The 26,886-nt window shown below is 40.5% G+C and overlaps 2 protein-coding genes across 2 annotated transcripts; one reads left to right on the plus strand and one right to left on the minus strand.

Moving 5' to 3' along the window:
• The first annotated feature begins 1,885 nt into the window (after window positions 1–1,885).
• On the plus strand, window positions 1,886–9,514 carry b3galnt2 (beta-1,3-N-acetylgalactosaminyltransferase 2). Its single transcript, XM_026353679.1, has 12 exons — window positions 1,886–2,103; window positions 2,650–2,776; window positions 3,138–3,238; window positions 5,145–5,344; window positions 5,603–5,698; window positions 6,282–6,392; window positions 6,513–6,591; window positions 7,181–7,364; window positions 7,715–7,840; window positions 8,027–8,186; window positions 8,279–8,335; window positions 8,540–9,514. Exons 1-12 carry the CDS (start codon window positions 1,995–1,997, stop codon window positions 8,675–8,677), a joined length of 1,488 nt encoding a protein of 495 aa, XP_026209464.1. The 5' UTR covers window positions 1,886–1,994; the 3' UTR covers window positions 8,678–9,514.
• A 5,400-nt stretch (window positions 9,515–14,914) lies between these two features.
• ggps1 (geranylgeranyl diphosphate synthase 1) lies at window positions 14,915–26,682 on the minus strand. Its single transcript, XM_026356304.1, has 4 exons — window positions 26,311–26,682; window positions 24,767–24,859; window positions 23,384–23,454; window positions 14,915–16,603 (listed from the first exon to the last, which is right to left on the minus strand). The coding sequence occupies exons 2-4, from the start codon at window positions 24,837–24,839 to the stop codon at window positions 15,800–15,802; spliced, it is 948 nt and encodes a 315-aa protein (XP_026212089.1). The 5' UTR covers window positions 24,840–24,859; window positions 26,311–26,682; the 3' UTR covers window positions 14,915–15,799.
• Window positions 26,683–26,886: the final 204 nt, after the last annotated feature.

Below are 26,886 nucleotides of genomic sequence, written 5' to 3' on the forward strand. Positions count from 1 at the left end.
TGAAGGTTTTTAATGGATAAAACCTATGTTCCTACTGGGAATTTAATAGTTGATCATCTGGTCCTGCTTAAATAAGATTATAGAAATAAGTTCTTAGGATTGTTGGATTGTTTTATTGAGCTGTCCAGAAGGAATAAATGCAGCACCCATATTCCTCAGATGCCAAATTTGAATATGAATTTTTTTTATATACCAACAACTAAAATTAGAAATTTAAGAAGTAGGTCTCTGTATTATTTGGTATGCACATCATTCTCAGCTGGGACCAGGCTGGATAAAAAGAAATCTATATAGATCTGGAGAAGAGTGCACAGTGAGTGCTGAGCGTTTTCAACACTGCAAAGCACAAGAGAAACTGCGAAGAACTGCATACACATGAGTTGAGATAGTATAAATAGAGCACAAATATGTTTCAACATGTAAATAAAAAGGTAAATAGGAGCTGAGCACACAAACAACAACCTGGGATTGGCGCAGTGGAGCAGCATGTTGGGCTGAGTTTCGAGAAATGCTGAACATGCTATAAATAGTTTTTGCTGTGAATTCCTTTTTAAAAGACTAATGTTTTTCAGACGGACACCTAAATCACTGTAATGAGTATATCTATGAATACAAGTCCAAAAAGAATGATATAATGCACGGAAAAGTAATTATCTCTAGGACGGTAGGTTATCTAATACAGAGAATCTGTGCTGGAGCAATTTTCCAAATTGAACAGTGTAAGCAAAATACATGAGAATAGTAATAATTTCTGATAAGATTATTTATCTACAGTCTCTGCAGGCTGTTTGGCGGCAGTTTGTCAATGGCTTCCACTCATGATATTGGCATACAGTGTCTTTCATGCCAGCATCTCCCATTACATCATCATTTTTCTCTTCAAGAGGTGGTAAAGTATCTAAAATAATTTATTTATGCCACCCTGGAACTCCATTAAAATCAATACAAATGAAATGTTTACGAGCATGGCAGGAGGTGCTCGTGGTGGTGGGTCCTTCTTTTCCTCTTCAGAAGAAACACTGGTACTCTGTGAGTCAGAAGAAATCCTGCTCAAACATCCCTCTCCGTACACAATGGAGTCCATTTAAATGATTAATGTGCAGCACAGAGGAACGGCTTTAATAAAGTTATGTTCTAATCTTTAAGCTATAACATGTCACCCGGGTTTTAGAGGGATAAAGTGATTCATATGTTAATTTTCTACTCTGCTTACAAGGTTTTTCTCACTTCCTTAGAAATTTGTAGTGTGGTTTGGAGCAAAACAAACGGAAACTACTTAGACGTCTGTGTGATGAACAAGGAAAGGTCGTTCTCAGCAATGCCAGCTCTTATCAGTGTTTTAGTGTTTCGATTTACTTTTAAGAACATGTAATAAACCATTTATTCTGCTTACCACACCACCCTGTCTTATTTAACGCGGTTAGTGTTGAAATTGATACCGCTCGGTTGTGCTGTATTTTCAGTGGAAACATGTTAAACGCTTAAATGTATGGTCTACACCTGTACCTTTTTTTAAAATACCAAGTTAAATGCTAGATCACATAAATGCATCAGAAAAAATGGTCCAAAAATGATCATAACACCTCTGCAAAATAATACATTTAGCTGATAACTGTGAATAAAACTGACTTTGCGTCTTTCTATTCAGGCCACTTGTTGAAACTTCAAGTCTCAAATACTATTATTAGGATTCTATGATCCTACTTCATCATATTTACAATAAACACAGTTTCAGACTCCCACTGCAGCTGATTGGCTAGAGGGCGTCGAACTTCATCTCCCAGCGTGCACGGCGGCACGGGGCTCCTCGCCTCCCATTGGCGCAGCTCTCCGAGGCAGCGGAGGCAGACATGAGGCGGTGGTGAGAGCCCGGGCGGAGCTGAGATGAAGCGGACACACGGAGAGGCTCACACCGCGCAGCGCCGTGCGGCTCAGGAAGAGGCTCCGCGCCGCTAAAGCTGAAGGCTGCTCCGGCTGAATGAAGGGCTCCGTCCATGCGGAGGCTAGCGCTCACTCTGCTGCCCTGTGCCGTCGCCGTCCTGGTGCACTTGTGGTTGGCACAACGACCCTCCTCTGTTCCGCCGGACCACAACACACACTCGGGTACTTTTTAAGCCACGTCCCCGGCTCCTTCTCCTTTACGCCTCGCAACTTTTTTTTTCCCCCCGCCGAGCGGTCGGCTGACTTTGCTTCCGCCGCCCCGGTGCGTGCGTTTGTGGTTGTAGTTCATTATTCGCCTCTTCTCTCGGCGTGTGTGGACGCGACAAAGTGTGTCTGAGTGGGGAAAGTGTTGAGGAGTGTTGGGCGTTGCTGGGATGAGCTGAGCCCGTCTGTCACCGATCATCAGGCTAAACCCACTCGGTTATCACTGAAAACCTAGTTTGACCACCTCAACATGCATGAGGAGGATGACAGGGTCAAGTTAATGTGAGAGAAACACCCAGTTAGAGCTTAAATCAGGTCTGTCTCAAAGTGGGGCTTTTATTTCTCACCTCAGCTTCTTGTCTTATGGTGGAGTTTAAAACCTCATCACTGCAGTAGTCATCATCATCATCATCATCATCATCATCTGTGTGAGGTTTGCTGCCCCCCCCCACACACACACACACACAGAGAAACACTTTCGCATGGCCTCTGCTTGTCTTACAGATGAGGAGGTGCCTTTCTATGAAGTTTTGGTGGGAGTGCTGTCAGCGAGACACCATTATGAACTGCGACAAGCCATAAGGGAGACCTGGCTGGGCTACCTCAGAGACCACCCCCACTTCCATCAAAGGTCTGTAGGGTGGATCTGCAACTTCACCACATGTTTTTCTTTCTCTTTTACCTCCAGTGCAATTCGTTTAGAGGAAATCGAGCCTGCAGCTGGCAGCGAATAACTGACTGTCCCATCAGCCCTTTTATCTTTACCTGACCAGAGGCCAGCGTTCTCACTTTCATTCTTCCTTTTTGCCCATTTCCTTCCCATTCAGCGATCTGAGTGCAGATAAGGTGTGATGGCCTTTAAGCAACCCTCGGTAACCATGGCAACGGAGGGTGGATAGATGGACAAGCTTTAGAAATCTTGTAGCCTAATATTGCACCAAAAAAAAAAAAGAAAAGGAGATGAACACAGTAGTGTCTGTGCTTATTTTCAGAGTGGGGGTGAAGTTTATCGTGGGCGAGCACGGATGTCCCATTCCAGAGGAGGACCGAGAGGACCCCTACTCCTGCTCTCTCCTCAACTTCACTGAGCCAGGTAATAATGATAAAAAGAAACACAGCTGTAACATGGAAAACATATTCTGTGCAGTCGGTCGCTTGCATGTGCAGTTGTCACCAGTGGCAGCGGAGGCAGAAGAACAGGAGATGAGATGAAAGAGTGAAAGAAATGTTCAGAAATGAAGTAAAGCGCCTTTCTTCATATTCACCCACAGCTCAAGGACACCGTTCTTTTCCTTTCCATAGCCAAGGCCAAATCAGAAATGCCTCGCAGTCAATGCCAGTTGCTGTAGCTGTAACCATAAGTGCGTACTAGCACTTGAAAAGTAAAGCTATATGAAGCACAGCCGCACAGTATATAAAATAATTGAACAGGCGCTGACAGATCGAACGTCCACACAGTAATTGTCACGCCTCTCACCTTCAGAGCGCCAGTCCAATTCAGCTGTTTCCTGGTTGGTTCGGTGTTTGCTGCCTTCATGAAAACATAATTACTGCTCATCAGAAAAGGCTTTTTTCAGATGACGGCCTTTAGGGTCACGGTGATGTTTTATTTTTCCGGCCCATTCTCTGCTCTCCACCGTGTTAATGGTTGTAAGCGTTGACGTGATTTGCTTCAGAATTGCAGCCGGGCGGGCAGCTTTGGTGCTAGATGCTCGTTATGATTGGAACAGGAAGAGACAATGCCTGCTTTTAAACACAGTTGGGTTCCTGACTCGGGATTCAGGTCAAAGCGCACGTTAAGCGGACAATTAATTGTTGCTGAAATGTGTTTGTTTGTGCCGCATTTATCACAGGGACTTTTCTTTGGGACTGTGATAATGTGAATGCTGATCAGCTTTTCAGACTGTTTTAATAATCCTGCTCACAGCACAAGAGGTTTGTGGTTTGAAGTGGCGAGGAGGAGTCGAAATCCTAATGATATTTAAAGGTGAGACAGGAGGGGCTTTTTTTTTTTTTTATTGTTTGACTGTTTTGTTGGCATGTTGGGATTAAAGCGGAGCTTTTGATAAACAATTAAAAATTCACGGCTTCCAGCTTTGCAAATGTGAACATTTGCTGTTTATTTAGTCTTTCTTTGGTAGTAAGTTGAATATATTTGGTTTTGGATTGATGTCAGACCAAATTAAAGACCTCATATTGGGCTTTGTGGAAATGCATTTTTCAGTAGTCCATGTCTTTTCTTTTAACTAATTAATTAAAGAAATTAATCAGTAGCTCCGCCTCATTTGTGCTTCTATCTGTACATTATATAATGTTCTCTTAAACTTTAATGACAAAAAAAGTGTAGGGCCCAAGTTGTTGCATATTATTAAAAAGAAATCAAGGTTAACAGCATATTCACTGTTAATAATTTATGATTTATGCAAAGTATTATTCATTTTTCCTCTTTAAAAGGGATTTATCAAGCTGCCCAATTCCAAGAGAGACACTGTTGTTAATTATTTTGACATTTGTGCACAAGCTAAGCATTTATATTTAGTCTACACAGGAATAGTAAATACATCCTCTCACACTGGTTAAATCTTCCTGCTGAATTCTTCTTGTTCAGTGTGGTTTGATCAAATGCTGCTCTCTCCCTCTTGTCTGTGATTCCTCACCTCTAATTGTCTGTTTTTTGGAGCGAGCAGAGGAACTTGTGTACGACGCATATAAAGTAAAAAGCCCGCTTCCCTTTAACAGCCTTGATCTTTTCATTGATCTCCCGGGTAATAAACTGCTCTTTTGTAATTAAGCAACCACACTCATGAGCAGAAGCTCAGGTTGGAGACAGCAGTCCCAGGAAAAAGCTGGTCAAACTGCTGATGGTGTAGCTTTACTAGAGTCTGCCTTCTTCTCTGACTGCTCTCCCTCTACTGGAGTCACTCCGTCTTCATCTGTGAAAAGAGACAGTCAGCATGTTGGGCTTGTAATGAATTTCACCTGCTCTCCCTCTGTCACAGTGACAGGGCAGGGTGCAGAGATAGAGATTGTGACGGTGTCTGATCCCTCGGTCCTCGTACCATCCGACGTGTTGGCCATCGCCCTGGATTTCAAGGTCCTCCACCCGGTAGTGATCACCAGATTGGGGGTCTTTCCAAGCGGGACCCAACCCGACCTCCAGAGCAACGTAACTGTGAAGCTTCTCCAACTGGATCAGGAGGTAACAGAGCCTCAACCTGTGAACATAATATAGCTTGTTTTTTTGTTTTTTGTCTGTAGGCACACAGCTTGGGGGCAGCTGGAGGACACTGGACTGTTTACTGCTTCAGTTATAGACAAAAACTGAAACTCTTGGATTACTGTCATTGAGTGCCAAGTCTGTAATGTAGTATTCAGTGTAGATGAGGAAAAAGTAGATCATAATGTGAAGTAGTTTCTTCATGAATACTTTATGTACAGAAGCCTGTGATTTTTGCAGGAGGCTGTGGTTACTGCTCGCTTCAGTGCCATCAGCACAGGGACCATGGTGAATGGGATGTGGTACAAACCAGTGGAGCAGTTCATTTTACCTAAGGTCGGTTTTTCACAAACATTCAGTGCTGTAACCAGGATGTTTTTTTGAGAAATGCAGAGGTTATGAGTTAAAGAAACATTGATTTAATTTTTAAATGGAGTAGGTCCAAAAAAACATAAAAATGTAAAAATCCTACGGTTGAACAGGCCTAAGTAAAATAAACGTCTCAGAAGGTGGTTTCATCTTTATATTAAAGAATATTCTTCTTCTAACCAAACGACCAGATTTATTTTTAGTCTAGCGCTATCGCTAGCTTAAGTTAGCTCAAGCTACAGGATGTGTTCCCCTTGTGTCTGCCCTCTGTGTTGACGTAGTGAAGTGTGCTTCGTTGCACCTGTAGTCACACCCAGCAGTGATGTCATAGGGTCCTGGTGACCACCTGCACAGCACTGCTGAAAGGTGAGAAATTGCCAAACCACAATAGACCAACAATAACAAGATATTCACAGGGTATTAAGTTACTCTTTAGTAAAATTGTGGTGGAGAAAGAATATAAATTAAAGGAAATACAGAAGATGTGATGGTCCTGTTTGTTGCTCAGCTTATGGGATGGTGGACAGTGCAACGTGTGTTCTTTATCCAGGGTTTTGAGGGGACATTGGTTTGGGAGAGTTTGGACTCTGCTGGACTGACCACAGTTAACTCCTCCTCTGTGCATCTCAATGATGGAGGAGGCGTCCTCAAGATCGCCTCTGTATGTACTCACATGTAGTGTCAAACAGAAATGTATAAAGAATATTCTCTCTGAAGTTTTACAGTGAAGTAAAAGTTCAAGAGGTTAGAAGTATCATTCACTGTTTTCTTGGAATTGCAGATTGCAGAGGGTATATTGCCTCATAGAAGTGCTCTTGGATTTCCTGGTTTGGCCGGAGGGTTCACATTTACTATCTACGGTTGGTCCAGCAACACAGTTAATTCTGAGCTTTTTATAAAAACAGTTCGATCAAAACCATTCTGAAGCAGGTGCTGTAAAAAGACAATATGTAAAAATTCAAACAAACATTGTTCACTCTGTCAGGTTATGAGATTAGCTCCTTTTTCGCCTGAGGCCTCTTGTTATTTCCCATTTGGCACGTGTTCCAAATGGGAAATAACTTTTTTCCCCCCTGTACCCCTGTTGTGTTACATTATTGATTTTTATCTCCTCCATGTGTTTACATTTAAGTTGATCTGAGAATGGATTTGTAGCTGTTTTGAGGAAAGCAAATTTAATTATTTTAGCATTTATTATGTCTAACAATGACAAACGACCCATTCTGTAAAATGTTACAATTATATTGTTTGCCAGGAATTAGTTTAGGTTATTATTCCTCAAACGTGCCTTAATTTGTCTTAACTCTGGGTGAACAAAGGTTAACATGACTTTTGAAAATATCAAAAACTCTGTTACCATTTTCATCAAATTATCTTGTTTTCTGCATTTCTTTGTCATTACCCACATTATGTATCACTGCGTCCACTATCCATCATCCTGGGTGTCAGATGCAGACGGTCTGTCGGGGCACCTGCGGGGCCACCCAGCCAGGATGGAGCACCATGCCTCCAGGCTGAGGCAGGAGGACGCCGCCTTGAAGCAGGAGAGCCTGAGGCATGGCGACATGGTGTTTGTAGACGTGGTAGACACCTACAGGAACGTGCCTTTGAAACTGCTTCAGTTCTATAAATGGTATGCCAAGTGCTAATGACTCGATTCCCTGTCTCCAAATTGCCTGGGCCCTCTGAGGAAATCAGCAACCTGAAATGAAAGTGTGTCGTTGCCTCAAAATGTCTTGCTGTTTGAATCACGATTGAAATCACTCAGTCAGAGAAAAAGTACAGTTGTGAGTCATCAAGTAGCAAAACAAACAGAGTGGTCTTAAGCTTTGACTTGGAGAGTCTTTTAGTTATTTGGGGGCCCTCTTGGCCTTCACTCTCTGTGGTATTTGAAAATAAATCCACTCTGGGATATTGCAAAAAAAAAAAAAAAGAAATCAGCAGGTAGGCTTTAATTAAGGTTGCAAATTCCCTCTGTGGCAGGTCTGTAGGAAACGCTGACTTTAATCTGCTGCTGAAGACGGATGATGATTGTTACATCGACGTGGACTCAGTATTAATGAAGATTGACCACAAGGGTCTCAAGCGCAGCAATTTCTGGTGGGGGAAGTAAGTACTGTTCGGCGTGTGATCATGTTGTAAATCCTGATGTATATTTTGCTTGTGATTTTAACTTAAGTGTGTCGTCAGCTGAACTAGAGATGAAAGAAACAGGGATGCTCAAGTCATAACAATGATGCATCAGGTGAAATGGAGACAGGATGTGATGATGATAAATCTGCCATCCTGACCCAGTTTCAGGCAGAGCTGGGCAGTAGATCGCATTGGGAAGTGGCAGGAGCTCGAGTATGCTAGTCCCGCCTACCCGGCATTTGCCTGTGGCTCAGGCTACGTGGTCTCTCGTGACTTGGTCGAGTGGCTCGCCAGTAATGCAGGGAAACTGAAGGCCTACCAGGTGAAGTACTGAGCACTGAACTACTGTGGGGACGTAATGGGCAGCAATCAACAATATAACGAGAGGAATCCATTTTTCATGTCTTGTTACAGGGAGAAGATGTGAGCATGGGGATATGGATGGCTGCAGTTGGACCACAGAAGTATCAGGTAAAGGGAGGGAAAAGAAATGATTGAATGACATCCAGACCTGCCGGTTCTAATGAAGCAATGTGGTCCCAAATGGTTTGGTGTGTTAACGGCATTCTAGTATAGCTTTAAAATACAGCGTGTGGAGCAGTGTATCACTAATGACCAGATCCGTGTGTGCATGTTGACACAGTCGCTGTCCTGTCTCCTTTTTATTGTTGCCAGGACCCCGGCTGGCTGTGCGAGAAAGAGTGCTACATGGACATGCTGTCGTCTCCCCAGCACACGGCTGAGGAGCTGCACATCCTCTGGGATCAAAAGAGGGCCTGTGGTGACCCCTGTGGTTGTCCCTGGGGTCACTGAACTTCTGGCTCGCACCACACTGTGGGTAAATGTGGCACTTACACACTAGTTGTTCGGGATCTGTGGTTTCCTGAAAACCCTAAACTGAGCCGTTTTGCTATTACACTATATAAACTTAGACTTTTGAAATGTTGAATTTTCCCTTGGGAAACGATCTTAAAATCTTTGAGATCTCGTTGCAGGTTCTTAATATTAACAAAACAACTGTACCAACATAATAAAGCATTTGCAGCTTCAGAATATACGTAGCTGTAGCACACCGCCAGTAGTTGTTTCATGAAACCAGTTACAATATGGAAAAAAGATGAGAAGATGTTTTAGTAATGTGATAAGCGACAGGGATGGACAAGGACCGTGTGCAGCACCAGCATGTGATGGACATCATGCACACGATCATTGCTGTAATACTTTGTAATATTATAATTGTTCATATTCTGATACTTGACAGGCGTAAACCTTTTGGTGTAAAAGGGATATTTGATGGTATTTTAAAGGCGACTGCTTTACATTGTTGTATTTTGTAAATTATTGTCTTATGCTTTTCATCCGCTCCAATATTTGTAGATTTCTGACAAGCTTTGTCTCTCACACACACACACACACACACACACACACACACACACACTTTGTACTGTAAATGTTGTTGTGCAAATAGTGATGTGGCCTCTGTTAGGCTCCATACTGTCTGTATGTCAGCACTTGTGATATCAACACAGATTTAAATCGGTGTATTTGCAATTTTTGGAACTTGAGAAAGCACTCAGCGTGACTGAGGAATAATCGCACTAGTTTAACACTGGTTTATGAAACCGTCCTCACAGGTAATAAAAACACTTAAGAGAGATGAATGACTTCCTTGTTGTTTATTTTGGGCACACGGTGAACTGCCGCTGGTTGGCTTTAGATTCATGTTGCTGTGACAGATCATTAAAACCTGCTGAACACAGCTGGAACGATGAACAGGGAAACCCATGGAGTGTTTTAGCCACAAATTCATCAGTGGCTTCATGTTAATCAATAAGTACTAAACATATTCAGCTGTCAACTTGTACAAAGAAGCTTGTAAAATCTTAGCATGAAGCACAGAGTTGAGGTTTTTCACCTGAGTGATACTTCCAGTGATTTGTTTGTGAAGTGTTGGATCCATGTGATTGATGCTGAGTCACTGGAATTTGATTACTTTGCTGTATATCATGGAAATAATGAAAGATGATGCTGAATATTTCACTAATGTAGGATAATAGAAGTTGTTTGTTTTATTTATACTTGTCTTACCTGCCAACTAATCTATTCCTCCAATTAACCTGACATGGGAGCACTCATTCCTCTTCCTCCCTTCTCCCTCCCCGTCTTATCCTCTAGTCTCCTCTTTTTTCAGTGGGCTGCATGATAACAAAGTCATATCCGCATCTGTTCCACTCTCCTACGTAGATAAGGGCGCCATTTTTCACCCCGTCAGCCTTTCTCACTGATTTGGCTCAAAGCCCTTCATTGTGAAGCGATGGAAGCGTGGAAATAACACGCAGATGGAGAACAAAAATGACAAAAGCTAATTTCTCATTTCTGCTCTAGTGCTTCTTTAGAAGATGAAGAGTTATTGAATTTATCTAAACTTTGATGGGTGCAGTGGGGATATCGACACTCACTGGCAAAACGTTAAAATTATTAGCATTGTATCTACAAAGACGTGCTCCAAATCTTCCGGCTCCTTTTATTGAAGCCCTGTTCTCTCATCCAAGCAGCCTCATCATAATAACTGGAGACAAATTGTATTAAATTGTGAGTCTCGTGCTTTACTCTAGAAGTCACCTGCTTTTTATATAGTTATTCCCTTTTTAAAATAATTTCTGGATGTTTAGATAATGTGCAAACAACTGTTTTGCTGATAACTGCTTCGTATTTAAATGCGCTTGTGCTTGAATAAGCAAGACTTAGATGGTGTGAAATAATCCAGTATCAAGGGGGAACACTACTCAAGAATTCCTTTGTTCTCTCTGAGATCAATATTTGTGAACATGAAATTGCTCCCAAAGCTGGATCCTTAAAGACTAAAGAAGCGGCACAAAGCACAAACCAGGGCATAACAAAGAGATCTCAGCTCATCCTGCTAACACAGAATATCTGATTCATCCATATGTTTGATATAAATAGACCCCACACGTTTTAAATTGTCTCTGCCCTACAGCATGTGTGTAATCTTTTCTAAGCGACGACAGGAGTACAATTCCCTGAACCACTGACTTATTTTCACTCTATTAATATTTTGCCATGGAAGTGCAATCATCCGTTTAGCCTGTGACAAGCACTGCTCGGAGAAAATAGAAGGAACCTGGGCGCTCAAGTTAATTGTATTTATAAAATCCTTTTCATCTGGAGTCTCACCTCTTACCAAAACTCATCATCTTCTCCTTGCACTGCATTCTGAATGCAAGAATGTGTTGACTTAACAGATTTGAGCCTCTTTTTCTTGATGTGTGGTTTTGACGCATACGAAGCATCCAGAAATAATTTTTACTGTTTATTTTCGCCACAGTTTGTTAAGTTACAGCCTTATTCTAAAATGGATTATTTAATATCCTGAAATGACAACGTGAAAGACGTTTGTTTAAAATCTTGATGTCTAATGGACCCCACATTAACAAACCCCTTCATCAACACCAGCCTCCATGTTCCAAATATTTTTCCTATGGATAGATTATAAACTGTATTTTATTTAATACTAAATATCTTATTTCAGCCACTCAATCAATGTTGCACTATATTTTAGCCTCTACTGGTAATTAATTATTTTTAATGGTACATTAACTTTCCACTGTTTCCACTTTTGTCTTTTTCTGTGACTTTTAACTATTTTAACTCTTTATTCGTAACTGTCCATTACTTTCAGCACTTTCAACAAGATACTTTTGACTAACTTTTGATCCACATTGTTTTGAAGTTTGGTTCATTACTATAGTTTGACCCTTTTCAACTATTTATCAAAACTTTACTTTTACCCTAACTTAACTATTTTAACAGTTTATGTTCAAATTTGACCTTGTTCAACTATTTATCTGTTACTTTTAACTTTTTCATCTTACCCAAGTTACTGCAACATGCATTTATTATCCTGTTCAGCTATTTATGATCCTCCATAGTGCATTTTCAAGTAGCAATTGATATGTTTGTAATTGAATTTAGGCTACTGCAGACGTACCCCCTGGGGTGCAAGCACTCTTCACTGTTTAGTATTTACTGTTATACAACTTTTGGAAAGACATCATATTTAAGCAGGTCACTTTACAGGTTATGTGCCACCAATGTTTTATTATTATTATTATTATTATTATTATTATTTTATGTTTTATATAGCACATTATAGATGAAATTAAAACATACAGTACCTGTGGTGCCAAAAGCCTATGATTCAGACACAGCTGTCCCAGATCTTAGAAAGAGGAGCTCACAGTCTGCTGAGTGGCGTGCATCTGCATACTCATTCAAACAACTCCATATTCTTAAACCCTCCTCACAGAGCATTACACATTGCTGTCAATCAGCCTCCTCCTCCTCCTCCTGTGTGTGCACTAAAATGAGGAGGAAATCATTTATTCATGACACCCCGCATCTAAAACCGGTATTTCTGACTGATTCTGATTCACAGGAATGAGGGGATATTATTAGACACACACTATGCCCTAATGGGGCAATATTTTCATTCCCAATTTGAAATTGCACGCAGCTTTCCCCCTCTCTCATTTCCATAGCAGCTACAGCGTCTCTGCCTGGTAAGGTTATAGCTGTCATTTTTCCCAAACATTTGCAGAACACAGCTGTGAAATGTGTGACACTGCGGGTCGGTTAGATGATACATTTGGTGGAAGGTTGGCTCTTAAACAGTACATATAATTACACACGTTTTTGACAAAGTTATGGAAATACTGAGTGAATCATTGAGTTTCATAAGCCCACTTGACCCCTGCTGCAGCAACGTGGCAGATTTACTGTGATAGTGTTTGTGACGGATAATTAGCTCAGTCATTACTGAACCATTACTGACAGTTATTCTGTCTTAAGATGATCATGAATTAGCTCATTGGAGTGATGATGAGATTCTTGGAAACCACTTCGTCGTTTGAAGTAATGTGATGCAATACAATATATGGAGGAAATATGATGTCAGCTAAGTGAACCTCTTACCGCAGTTGAGCGGTAAAGAGACACTCAGTGCAGTTTTGCATTGCACTTGCACAAGGTTGAGTTAAAATCCTCTGATTCAGATTTATAATATTGATCAGACTTTAAAGCCCCATAAGAAATAAACTGAACTTCTTGTGTAAAACTGAGCGTCCCTTTAATCAGTGTAGAGCCATTTGAAACTCGAAGGAGCTGGTTACATATCAGATGCACTGATTGCAGGTAGAAACAAGTGATTTACTGTGTTATTCCTCTTTCTGCCCAATGGGACACGAGGGCACAGTGAGATTTTTACAAACAACCGAGTGCTGGCAGAATTATGCATGAGAACATGTGTTCTTCTGGGAACAGTGACATGAATATGATAACCACACTGGCATGAATATTGTAAAACGAAGGAAGCTTTTTATATAAAAAACCCTTGAATCGAGTGATATTAAAGGATAATCCTGTTGAGCAGCTGAGAACGGACCCTAACATGTGTCCAGCTGTTCAACCATTTACAAAATTGTCTTCAGTAGGAATGAGTGGATTTAGGAAGTGAGCAGCTAAAATACAGGCTGAGTCGAAACTGAGAAAACACACTTCAATGTAGTTGGAAACAAATAGATGATTTTGTCCTTTACGGTATCAACATGGCTCAATATTTAGACAAGTGAACATCAAACTGAAACCACATTGGAGGTTTTCTTCAGGGGCTCTTGTAGATAATAACATGTCCTGCTGGTTGTTGAAGTGGAGCAGCTCGGCAGCCCCACACCAAAGGAGTGGATTTTGAAATTTGTTCAGGCTGATGTGGTGCCTGAAAAACTGTGTCACAAGACTTAAGTCAGTGCATTTTTTAAGAATATAATTAACTCAAGAGAGTAACACTTCAATCAGTGAAGGTGTACAAACACATCAGCATCTCTTTTTTTTTTTCCTATTTTTCCATTCTCAGCAATTAGGGCTTCAAAATGTTGTTGTTGTTGCCACAAGAATATTTATGAAACATCCAGTTATGTGCTACCAGGCAACACAAATGTGCAAAGCGCAGACCAGTGATAAATAATCCAAAGCTTGCAGCGGATGAGGGAGACGGTGAGTGAGCCATGTCGCTCTTCACACAAAAGCTATTCTGTTTTGCTCTCAAACAGAACTCAGACACTGTGGGTAGAGAAAATCAATCTAGTCAACCTAGAGAGAGGGAGAGGAGAGATGAGAACTGCGAGAGGCTTTGATTATTGTGATGGACTTAAAGTCAGCTCTGCAAAAGACACTTCATACGTCTCCAATGTTTATCAAATCAGAAAAAGAATTTGCATCGCATTTTCCCCGCACTTGTGTCTGCTTGGAAGGAAAATTAGCAGAGGATCTGGTCCCTAGATATTAAAGCGTTTGACATTTTGATGAATGCACATATTTTCTGAGAGGCTACAATTCAATCCGAAAGATACACAATTAATTGAATTGCAGCTGTCAAGAGCGAGAGCTTCAGAGAGTCAACGGAGCTGTCTGGGAACGATATCCTCTGTCCACAGAGCTGAGCTTCTTCTCAGCAGCTGAGGGGAAAAAAAAAAACAAACCCAAACAACTGTTTTAACAGAAGCAGCAGATAATACAGGATTTCTTTGACTGGTGCCCTGTATTTTGGACCAAACGCCAAGCACAACACCCAGCACATCTATAGCAGCCAGCCTGTGTGAGTAGTCAAGGTTCCTCAAAACAAAGAACATGACAGGCAATTCTGTCAGAACTTGCATCAGCTGGCTCGCATCGCAGCTCCGACTGTTCAGCATGTAGTTGCAGAACTAAAGTTTGCCTTGAGAAATACACACACACACACACATCTGGTGTAACAGGAGAATGCTTATGACTACTTAATCGTGTGTGTGTGTGTGTGGAGTAAACGTCCAGTGTACAACAACGTTAAAGGTTAGACAGACACACAAATTTGTCACAGCTGGTGCTGCTCGTCTCTGTAAATGGGCCCCTGGTTTTTTTCCTGTTTTGAAGTGAGCATGTTAAAAAAAAAAAACAAATATGTGAATTTATCTAGAAGTCAGTGAAGCCGACATGTTTCATCTTTACAAATTTTTATTCAGTAATACTTAATAAGAACTACAGCAGTGTTGACTTACAAATATCATCACTGAATCACCTTAATAAAGTATCAGATGTGAAAAACTGCTGAATGAGAAACAGTATCTTAACAGCATCAACACAGTGTTTATATAGAGCTGAGCATAAACAGTAAGAAGACTACTTTGCATATAATGCCTGCATGTTACATAACAAGTAGACAATTGAGTTGCAGAGATCTTTTCTACAGGATTGGCACTCTGGCGTTTTAATGTTTAAGGATCCCCAAATCACACATCACACATTCCAGACATCCACATTGTATTTTAAGCAGGGACTTCAGAAAGCGGCATTCACTCTGCACTAGATAAACAATTTTCCAATTTTAGTGACAAGACACACACACACACACAAACCATTTATATGCACTGTAGCACGCGTTAAAAAAAGGCTTTTAAGCTTTTTGCTATCTTGTAATTTTTCATTTTCAGAATTGTAAACCTAAAACCACAAGAAGGTTCTATTTGAATTCATTCCTTCCACTGGCTGCACAGCTACACTTGGATACAAAACTGATGTGTACTTTGTTAAGCAACACTTGAAGGATGCCGTCTTGCACACAAAAGATAAAGGCAACATTTGGAGCTGCTTTGCCGTCTCACAGCTGCTGAGCGCAGTCAAAGCCGTCTACCAGAATTCAAGTGTTCAAGTTTAATGATTAGTTGTGACTCAGAATAGTTTCTGAATGTAACATACTGGTGCACAAATGGAGCTTTTCAGGAATGTAAATAAATGCATTGGTGTGTTAGCAAAGCTTCTGTGTTAGTGGAGTGTGCAGGGCTGGTATAGTAGGATGTGAGTCATGTAGCAGTGAAAGGTTGAAGGTCAGTGGTTTTGACTGGAGTGTGGCTCAGGGCTCAACTCTGCTGTGGCTTCAGCCTCATGATGCATTTTGCTGAGGTGTTTGACCAGGCTCTCTAGTTGAGGGTTTCCCCCAAACTCCCTGATGAGACGGTAGGCTTCGGCCTCCAAGTCCCGCAGAGTCTGGCGGGTGTAGGCAAACGAGCCTACCTTCTCCAGGTAGTCCACACAGTATCGTTTGATGTCCATGTTCTCAGTGCGCTGCCTCAGGATGTTCTGTACCTGAGTGCTCTCTGGACGCGACCATATGGCATGAATGGTAGGGAACGAGAATTTGCCCTCAGTCAAGTCCTCGCAGAAGCTCTTGTTCTCGCTGTACTCACGCGAGCTCAGGTTGGCGTAGTCGTCACGGATCTGGAAAAAGAGGCCCAGTGTGTCCAGGAGGGGTTTTAGATCCTGTTTCCAATTTGAGAAGAGCTGCATGAGCCCCACAGCCAGGCCAAACAGCCCTCCAGTTTTCTGCAGCACCATGTTGCGATACTCCTGTTCAGTGGGACAGGTGTAGGTGTCCCTCCAGTGGATGTCCAGGCCCTGACCACGGTGCAGCTCCAGCAGCTGCCGGGTAAACACTTGGACAGCCTCGGGCTGCTCTAGGGTCAGCACCTTCTCCAATCCTAAAAAGTAGACATAGTTGGCTGAGTTGATAACGGAGGGAATGCCATAGATGCTGTGGGCCACAGGGAACCCTCTCCGCAGCTTTGAACTGTCCTCGATGTCATCTATGAGCAAGCTGGCATTGTGCAGCATCTCAGTCACCTCGATGATCACCTGAACATGACACAAACAAATTGATAGATTAAAAATAAATCAAATAATTAATTATTTTTTATAGGTATTACAGTCACAGATGTATTGATGATGGATGAAAGATACTTTTCCTATTTCTGAACTAGCAACAGAGATAAAATCAAGTTCTGTGTGCAAGTTACACCTTCGATACAGCAGAGGGTGCCATGTCTTCACTCTTCCCTGCACTGCTCCACTAGTGAGAGTCATCATGAGCAGACAAAATATTCATTGCTGAAACATACTAGGCAGAGAATCAGGGAATCAAGAATTCAGCAAAGGCACGCACGAGACTGGAGCTGTTTCAGATTCAAATTGTGATTGTACTGCTGTGATTTCATCTGGTCTGCTCTAAAACTCAGATGTGCTGGCCAAGAAAGAGTTAACAGTGTCTTGGTGAGTTTAGAGGAAATGTAGTCAGATGGTTAAGCAATTAGAGGTGACACTGCAGGGCTTAGAACACTTTCACCTACTCTAAAGAGAGAAGATGAGGGCTGAGTACTTAACCTTAGACATTACGAGTGTAACAAGTGGACTGACAAGCTCCAACAGCTTTATCACAGTATGAGCGTTTATCTGCAGAAATGTTGAATCAAGGCCTTTTTTCACCCACGAGGCAGCACTTATGCATAGATACCTTTCTTGCTGAATGAATGTCAAATCCTTGCTGTACTGTTTTAACAGCCATAGTCAATGTCCTCTGTCCACCAGGAGAAGCCGCAACCTGATAACCAAAATGGCTTTGTTCCAGGTCCATGTTTGACACAGGTGTCTGCTGTCCTGAGCTGGCAGCGCAGCCGGCTGAAGTGCTCTACTGATTTAAAGACAAGTGGTGTGGCCTGGTAATGAAAGCTGTTTGTGCAGAGCTGGGGAGCACAAAGAGAGGCTCAGTGGGTCAGGCAGATGGCCAAGGCTGGGCCGCCTGAGCAGTTTATCCGCCAAACACAACCTTTCCCTCGACAGGGTCCTGACACCCACTCACCCTGCAACCTCAGTGAGCTGCCTACAAGAGGGAGGGGGGGGGGGGGGGGGGGGGGGTAGACCTACAATGAATGCACACTTGAATGAGAAAATGGAAAATTACATAGACAAAAACATCCTTGAGGATTCAAATGACTGTGGTCATTGTGAATTCACTTTCAGGATGGAGGAACAAGGCCACAGTCAAGACAAGCTTTGAAACTCACATCAACAGCAGCCTTAGAAAACAACAGCAACTATCAAGCTCCAACACAACAATTGTCAGGTTTTGAACTTTGAGTGTTTGTGTTCTCCAAGGAGCCCAATTAGTCGGCCTGTCGCTGCATTATGCTGCTGTTTAAGTGCCGAGCGCCTTCGCTGCTCCACAAGACTCCATTGATTATCATCAGCCCTGCTGGTGATTTCCAAAGCTACAATCAGTGATCCATTAAGAATGAAGTGACTTCTCCTCACTGAATGAGTTCAATATATTGAGGAGAAATAACTCAACAAACAAGTCAGTTATGTGGTGCAGTGGGTGCTAACTGCAAGTGTATCTATGTGTATGTCATCAGTCTGCAGGCCTGACTGGACCAACACTTTGATACAGTCATCCTACGAGATCAGACACCAGGCCTACTATGTGCATTTCAAAAATACTCTCACCCATTTAGAGCAGTAGTTTTAGTGCGAGATATTATATTATATAATAGGACGTCCTACAAAGTGTTTGTGAAATGCTCAAGCTTGCACAGTATGTTTCAGATGCTGTGTGAAGTAAATAAAGGTGCTCCTACTGATTAACAAATTTACAATACAGAAAATAGTAGAGTTGAACCAACACAGCTAAAACAAGCCCCACTTGCACTGTCATCATACATAATGACACATTTTTATGAAAATAGCAAACAAGCTATTTCATACATTAAAGTTTATATATCTAATCTAAAGGCTAAACTGATCACAAGGTGTGTCGGGATCTGTCTGACCAACTACTGCAGCTAAACTATATCCTGGGAAAAACCCTGAACTTCAGATCCATTGCAAATGTTCTATGTAGCCTGATCCAGGCTTTACTGCAATACAATCTGCTGTTGTCACAACTTCTTATCTGCTCCATGTGATGTTAACCCTCTGACACATATTCAGCAATTTGCTCTATTTAATAGTGGACAGCTTTATTATTACAGCAGTTATGTTAGCTCCACATTATGTTTGATAAGCTAACCTGCCACCCAATTGTTTTCTCATAAAGCCAGCTACAGTACATTACCATATTTCACTGTATCAGTACCACTAAACTACAAGAGGCTGTAAGCAAACACATCTTCAAAGGGAAAGAGAGGAAACAGTATGTACAAGCTAACCTTTCTATGTTGTCACACAGAACAGGAGGAAGCCCCACAGTTAAAAGGTCACAAGGCAACTGATGCATACAGTGGGAATTTCCCAAACCTCCACAACATGTGTTACACTAAACAGTACAAAAGCACATATGGGGTTTGAAAAGAAAACGCACTAGCAGATAAATGACACAGCGTGCCACTGTCATAGCCTCCATCTATCCGAAGGCATGGTTGTTTCCATGGTGGCGACTTCTTGGCAGCAGTGTGCTAATGATGACAAGAGGAGTGCTCTCCGTCTGCATGATGGGTTCAGCGGGAGTTTACAGAGCTCCGGCACAGAGAGAGAGGTTAGAGCGGGGTGAGTCAGAGGGAGCCATGGGGGAGACAAGTCTTTGATATGTGAGGCACATTTAAACCTCAGTTATGTGTTGCACCATAACAAGGAAATTCTGTCAAAAGTGGAATTATCAGGAGAACAAAAGTAGATTTTGATACCATCTGCATCTGAATGTAGGCCATCGACATCAAACACGGATCAAACTCAAAATTCTGAAGTAACTTGCTGTTGTAGCCTCAAGGAGCGCATGTGCTCCTGAATAGAGAATGTCAGCAATTACTTTAAGAATTGAAGCCGCATGTAATTTGAAAATAATAAAAAAAATTCTGCTTTGAATGCTGAGTTGCTTCTTTTTAATTTTGCAAACTTGATTCATTCATTAGAAAACATCCAGCGCACGGCAATAGTAGAAGTGTAAAAGCTATGATTAAATAAATGTCTGATGCAAAGATGAGGGGTGACATGACAGGACTGATCTATATTATTCAATAATTCTGAAAAAGAGACTTACAGTGTTATTAATCTTTTTCTGAGGCTTAAAATTAGTCATCACAAGGACTTTTATTGCACACTGAAAGATGAAATGACCACAGGAGACAACAGTGTGGCCTCTGAGCTTTCCTGCAGAACTCCTATTCCTCTATTTGTGGAGGGTTTATAAAACATTCAGGACAAAGGGAGACCTGTTGAACCACAAACCAAATGAGACCTGACAGGCTCAGAAACTCTTCTGCACCATGACGTGCATGCAGAATTACAAAGCCTCCCTATCTTCATCACACATACGACCAGAATTCACTCACTGTGATGCTAATGCTAGCAGTATAATAAGGTGTTCCTGGGAGTACCACCCTATTGTATAAAACTCAAAATAAAACCATAAAATCCTTAATATTTCTTTTGAAATCAACCTAACAGAGGAAAGGAAGGAATGCCTGCCAATGATATAAATATAGGTACCTAATATATCTGTTACGCTTGTATCAGGCAGCATGCAAGAATATGTTACAACAACACTAATGGATGAGTGGAGGCACATGTTTGCCTGCAAATCAGTCTGTGACTTGAGTCACGCTAATCCTTTTGTTCACAAAGGTGATCAGCTACATAAGAAGCTGACTGGAGATGTAAATGTGTACAGTTTGTCCTAACTACACTAAAAATAACCCTGAACGCTTTGTAATTATTAGCTTCCTCCCATTATATTCAAAGTGTATAGACTAAAACTGATTTTACAGCTATATATATATATATGTACGTATGTGTATGTGTATGTGTATATATATATATATATATATATATATATATATATATATATATATATATATATATATGTACGTATGTGTATGTGTGTATATATATATATATATATATATATATATATATATATATATATATATATATATATATATATATATGTACGTATGTGTATGTGTATATATATATATATATATATATATATATATGTATGTATTTTTTTTTCTTTTTTTTTGCTCCAAAACCTAACTTAATGTGGACAGGTTTTTTTTTATGACTCCTTTGATTGAGAGTTGTTGAATAGCAATGGCACAAGTGTAGAGATATTTGCTTCTCCTTTTAAATCAATCAGAATTTTTCATTTTCATATTACTGCTTGACTGGTAAGTTTTGTAACAGAACAGTCACATTTATTGTAATTTCATATTGACGACGATACCCAACACACTACAGGCAGGACACGACAGAGCGAAGCAGAGCATAACAGAGCAGGGAGAGGGAGGGCTGCACAGTGATGTGATGTGCTAGCACTAGCTTAAGTTGCATATTGTAGCTTTAAGGCTTTTTTTAAAAATACAGACAGTGCTGCCTACCATCACGCTCCATGTAACACTATCACCCCAACAATACAGTGCGAAATACAATTCATCTAGCAATGTTAGCCCACAGTCAACTAAACATCTAGGTAACTGTTGCTGATCATACTCAGAGGTTGGATTAATATTAGAGGTATCACAAGGCAGAGCTTAGGTAGGAAATAGCCATCATGAATATTATGTTTTTATAAACCCAAAAAAAAAAAAGAAAAACTCTTACTTGCCAGACATTCATTTTGACAGAGACCATGCCTTATAAATGCTGATTTCGTCAACTGTTGGGATTCATTCTAGAGTCTATTCAAACATATTTTTGTCTTTTTCAGATAATGTAGCAGAACATGAGACATGAAGGCGGGAGATGACAGAAAAATTGAACTTGAAATTTCTGAATATTGGAGAGAAAAGGTTGTTGTTCGGCCAGCCTTCTAATTAGTATCATGAGGCGTGGTGCTGGGCTTCACATGACCAGCATGCACAAACTCAAAGACATCCCCAGAATGTGAGCCCTAAAACTTTAGTAAATAAGATAAATAAGACCAAGTACTCCTGAGCCCATGTGGCTACAGCATATCCATCATGGTAACATGACGGTTACTCGGGCAATGCTGCCTAAGGGTCAAGGGTCACACACACACACACACACACACACAACTGTGGTTTCCAAACATGGCTGTTATACACTCCAAGTTACCCTTGATTGTTGTTACTTTTAGTTTACTTTTTAGTCAAAATACTAAATAGAATTAAGTTGGCCAGTAACAACACTGAAAATATTTGTACCTTTATCAGTTATGTAAGGCAAACAGACAACTGCAATTCAGCAGTTATCGCAACTTTTCTACAACAACAGGGTTGTACACAAATCAGCAATTTAATCTTTTGCAGCTGTCTCCAGGCACAATGCTAACCCAAAACAAAAGTCATTTTTAGTGTTGATACTCTAAACAGTGAAATTGTTCATGCAAAAACTAGCATGACTAAACTACCACCCTCTAAAAACAGAAAATGAAGTGAGTGGAAAAACCTCTGGCAAAGACAGTTTTACATTAAAATTATTATTATTAATCTTCATATAGATAGTAAAAATACAGGTATATTGTGCAGATCTCCCACCCTCATTAAAACTTTATTAACAACATTTGAAAGCCTTTGATGTCTGTATTATGTTTCTGTAAACTATGGCACTGCAAGTTGGCATTGTTTTACATAACATAATTTTGAGAAGAGCGCTTAATAATGTTATAAAAGTTATTATTAATATCCCACCACTGAGGAACTTCAAAGGGCTGAGTCGTGAGTAGACATCTTGACAAAGAAAGTAGATATAACAGCTGCACAAAGCACAAAGTGCTCTTCAAATTGAAGCAAATGAATAAATAGAGAGCAAACAAGTGTTATAAATACATCCACAGTGGGAAGGACTTCATTAGTGTCATAGTCTGAATGGTACTTCATGGATACTATTTAGGAAGCAAAATACATTAATGGACTAATAAGTGATTTTTGACATTATTAACTACAGGCATTTCCACATATTTCTACATTTTTATGTAAATTGAAGCCTCATTATTCTTTATTCAAGTTTAAAAGAAGCTTCTCTGTCTTGCTCTCGGGTTAGAAACCGTGTCATAATGCACACAACAAAAAATGTCCAACTCTGACACAGCTTTTCTTGTTAGTCACATTAACTTTGGTCCCACAAAACTTGTTCCTACAACAACTGTTCACCAGAGCAATACCACATTGTTTTCAATTGCTCCACAAAATGTGTGAGGTGTAGGGCAACTCAGAGGTGCCTTTAAGCACATGCTTGACTACATTATGTAAATGGCGTGACTAGTAGTGACAAACCTCCAGCAAATGACTGTATCACCCAACTGCGCGCCATATGCAAACAAATCGCATTCAATTCAATTCATGAAATCACCCCTTAGGGAAAGCTGCATTTTTTTTAACCCACAGATCAAACAAATAGAGAAAAGGGTAACTGTTCTTGAGTGTTGCTTCACGTTTTAATTTATTCCACTTGATCCTTAGCTGCATTAACAACCTCCTGTTATAAATCATGGATGCGCCGAGCTCTACACCCAAGCTGTACATTTACATTCAGGTAGGAACAACTCAGCTGACAAAACGCTCTAGCTGCATTACAAAATAAATTGCCTGTTTGAGATGTGCACAGAATCAATTCACCTTCCTGAACCCACCTGCAACAATAAACATCAGCTGACTTTGAGTAGGTCTTGAAATGGCTGATTCTTACCTGCAGTTTGTCCTCAGGAACATTGAGCCAGTGGTTAAATGCTTGGGCAAGTTTTGTCCTCACCTGTTTTCCTGAGGAGAGAGTGAAAAACAAAAGTTCAAGCATGACATTGCTCTCACCCTCACTGCTGTAGAAACAAAGTGCTTTGTAAGAAACAAGATAAAAGTAAAATACAAATTCCACAGAGATTTTGAAAACCAACTACTGTAGAATCTATTATATCATCTTAGTAAACATGAACTCTTTAACCTCTTTACTGCAGACATGGTTCAGAGTTTAACTTGTGGGCTACTTAGATACACAGCTCTGTTTAGGCAACAGTGAAGTTGGGATGTGGCCTGGCTAAGTAAATGAACAGTGTTGTAGCTGGAATAAATGAAACACAGGAAGTTTTCTGTTGTTCAGAGACAAGGTTTAAGGCGTGTCTTTTGGTGACCCCATTGGAATTTGTTTTAACACTGTCTCCAGCTGAGTGTTTGCAACCACAGTCCAAACAATGGTGGGGTGAGAACATTTTTAGTTAAACCTATATTTTCCCAAACTATGACAATAACAGGCTTAAAATACTGGAGATTTTCCTTAATGATAATATTTGTTGCAATACTTTAAAAAGAATCACATTTCTCAAGCTTTAATTACACAGTGACACTGCAACAGAGGAAATATCCAAACTAACTGAGACTCCAAGGACGTGTCCTATTTACCCAAATGAAATTCTGGCGTTAGGTCAGTCACTTCTCCACTGAAAGTGACCAATCAAAAGTGAAGAAACCAATAAAGTTTTTCCCCTAAACAGCAGCAAGTGGGGGTTATATTTATAGCCTCAAATATAAGTAAAGGACTTTACCAATAAGATGTATCAGTGCATGTTAAAATTATGTTAAAATGTTCAAATGTCTATTGATCCTGCAGTGAAACATTAAAATGAAAACCATAAAATTTAAGCCTTCAAAATGACATCTTCAATATAGTGAGGTATACGCTCCTGCCAAAACACACATCTGAAATGTAAGTACTATATTTGTCAATTGCTGTGATTGTGATCCAAATTCACTGCATAAAACTAAATGTAGTTCATTTGAAGATGAGCAATTTGCTGTGAGATCCCCTCTCATCTCTTGCACTTAGTGGTGCGTAATAGGTGAATGTTTTTTTTTTGTGATTATGTCTGATGGATATACACTTCTCATCATATTTAATTATTGTAGGCATTTTCCTTGTGCTATGATCTGGTGTGGCTAACAGGAAGTGAGCTGGTCAGGACTCAGCCTTACTCTACCACTCATCAGCGTTATACAACACTTATGATGACCTTTCAGTTTCATGTTTGTGCATGAAACATGTCCAACCCCCCTGCAGTCGCTCACATAGAAACAGACTTACCTGGCAGCTGCAACAAGTACTTGTAAGGCTCCAGCAGAATTCTCTCGGAGGCTGCTTCTGCAACACTATCCATGGCTTCAGGTTTAAATAAATCTAAAATGATGCGCAAAAAATAAATAAATAAAAATTTAGGAGATTATAAACAAGCTGTTAAAGACAGTGTCATCCCCAACAGACCATTGTTTGGTGTACCGGATTGATTTTTAAACCAACTCTGAATATGCATTACACATCTAATGTTGTTTGTTACAGGATGCACAAAACATATGTTGTGGGTGGTGCAGCCTCATAAATTTGATATTATATCAGATGGCATCCATGTCATCCATAGATGTCAAATCTCTGGTTACATTTATAAATAGAGCAGAAACATTTAGGTTGTAGCAAATGTACAGAATCTGTACAACTCCCAAATTTAAAAAAAGGGAATAGAGAGCAATACAATTATTAATTCACTTTACAACTTCCAGCCGTGTTATCTATAGTAAATAGAACAGCTCCAAAAAAGTGAGCCATCAACCAGACAGGTTACAGAAACAATAGTGATATTATTGAGGCGTACATTTTAAAATGATGACTGCAGTTCTACAATCGCACATTAAACAGAAGTTTAATTCAGATTAGTGATGCTTGTATTATTCAGTTTAGTTGATTTTAACTATTACTTCCCAACACCAAACTTAAAGCAGGGTCTTGGAAGGACTAGTGTTGAGAGAGTATAATGTAGATGAAGAAACTTTAGAAACAAGGGTATCAACATGACATTAACAATATCAGACATGAGCAGAATAATACAAAAACGAAACTGTGAGTATATACACTCACCAACTCATCCTACTTTGCATTCAAATAAGCGCATTTTTAAGACAAAGGATAGAAAATAAGGACTGTAAAACTAACATATTGTACAGCTTTACATAGAACATGCTATAACTCATCAAACTCAAAGAACAAAATTAAAGGTTTGACAAATCTGACTAAATGCTGTGACGATGAAGCGGACAGGGTGTGAGCCGCCTGCGGACGGCTATGAAATCCCCTATTGCGTAGTGACACAGTAATCACAAGACTGGTTGAAACAATCACATTACTGGTGAATAACAGACCCTGGTAGCGAGTGATGCAGAAAAACAGCAGAAAGGTTGAACTGTTTGTGATGAGTGTAATAACGATCCCTCTCAATCTCTGCAAAAATAACTTTATTGTTTATGTCTACGTTGAGTAAAAACACATTAACAAACTAAATTCAGCTCACAAAGGAAACCATTACAACATGCAGCTCCGCTTATGATAACCTTTGTCAAGTATGTTATTTACTAATTGAGTCATCAATGCTATAATAATGGACGTTTTTATAACAGGCTTTCCTATCACTTTGAGGACGAGCGTTTCTTTAAGTGAGAACTTTAATGATAATGATACCTTAAAAATGAATTGTACCCGAGTGACCTAAATTCCACATACACAATAAATAATAAAACTATTTGTGTGTGACATCATGCTGGTCTCCTTCAGGTCCTCTCATCAGTGTGATCTCCACCCACCTTGGCTGCTGTCAGTCTGCTGACTAGCCCGTCCCGTTTTCCTGTTAGCCAGACTGCTAGCCTGCTAGCATCAGAAGGCTAACATAAACGCGCCGGTATGACACCACTGACCATTTCTTTCCGTCTTTTTCAAATTAGAAACTCCCAGTTGAACGCTGGTCGACCGAGGCACACGCTACGACTGCCACACGTACACTCTCATATCATTTTTAGTCTATGCGTTACTAGATAAATCACCAGATGCTGTGCTAGGCTAGCGCCAGCGTACAGTACACACACTTTTCACAAGCTAGCTTTGAAGCGCTACCTATATATGCTACGGCTTCGTTACAGAGCAGGCGCAGAGTGTTGCAGTTATGTTTCCACATAGCCCGGTAGGAGCATCCGAGCCACCTTGAAAATGGATAAACACGCCTCCCTCCTGTACCGGGACAGCCTGTAATTCATATCAAGCACACACATGTGTTCCAAAGCTGGGGGTTGTAGTTCTTTTAAGCCTTTTTCTCTCTGTATTGTAAACAGCCGCCCAGTAGGATTACATTAAACTCTATCATAGATATTTTTCTCCTGTTTCAG

The sequence above is a fragment of the Anabas testudineus genome, chromosome 15 (assembly GCF_900324465.2).
Source record: "Anabas testudineus chromosome 15, fAnaTes1.2, whole genome shotgun sequence".
Taxonomy (NCBI): domain Eukaryota; kingdom Metazoa; phylum Chordata; class Actinopteri; order Anabantiformes; family Anabantidae; genus Anabas; species Anabas testudineus.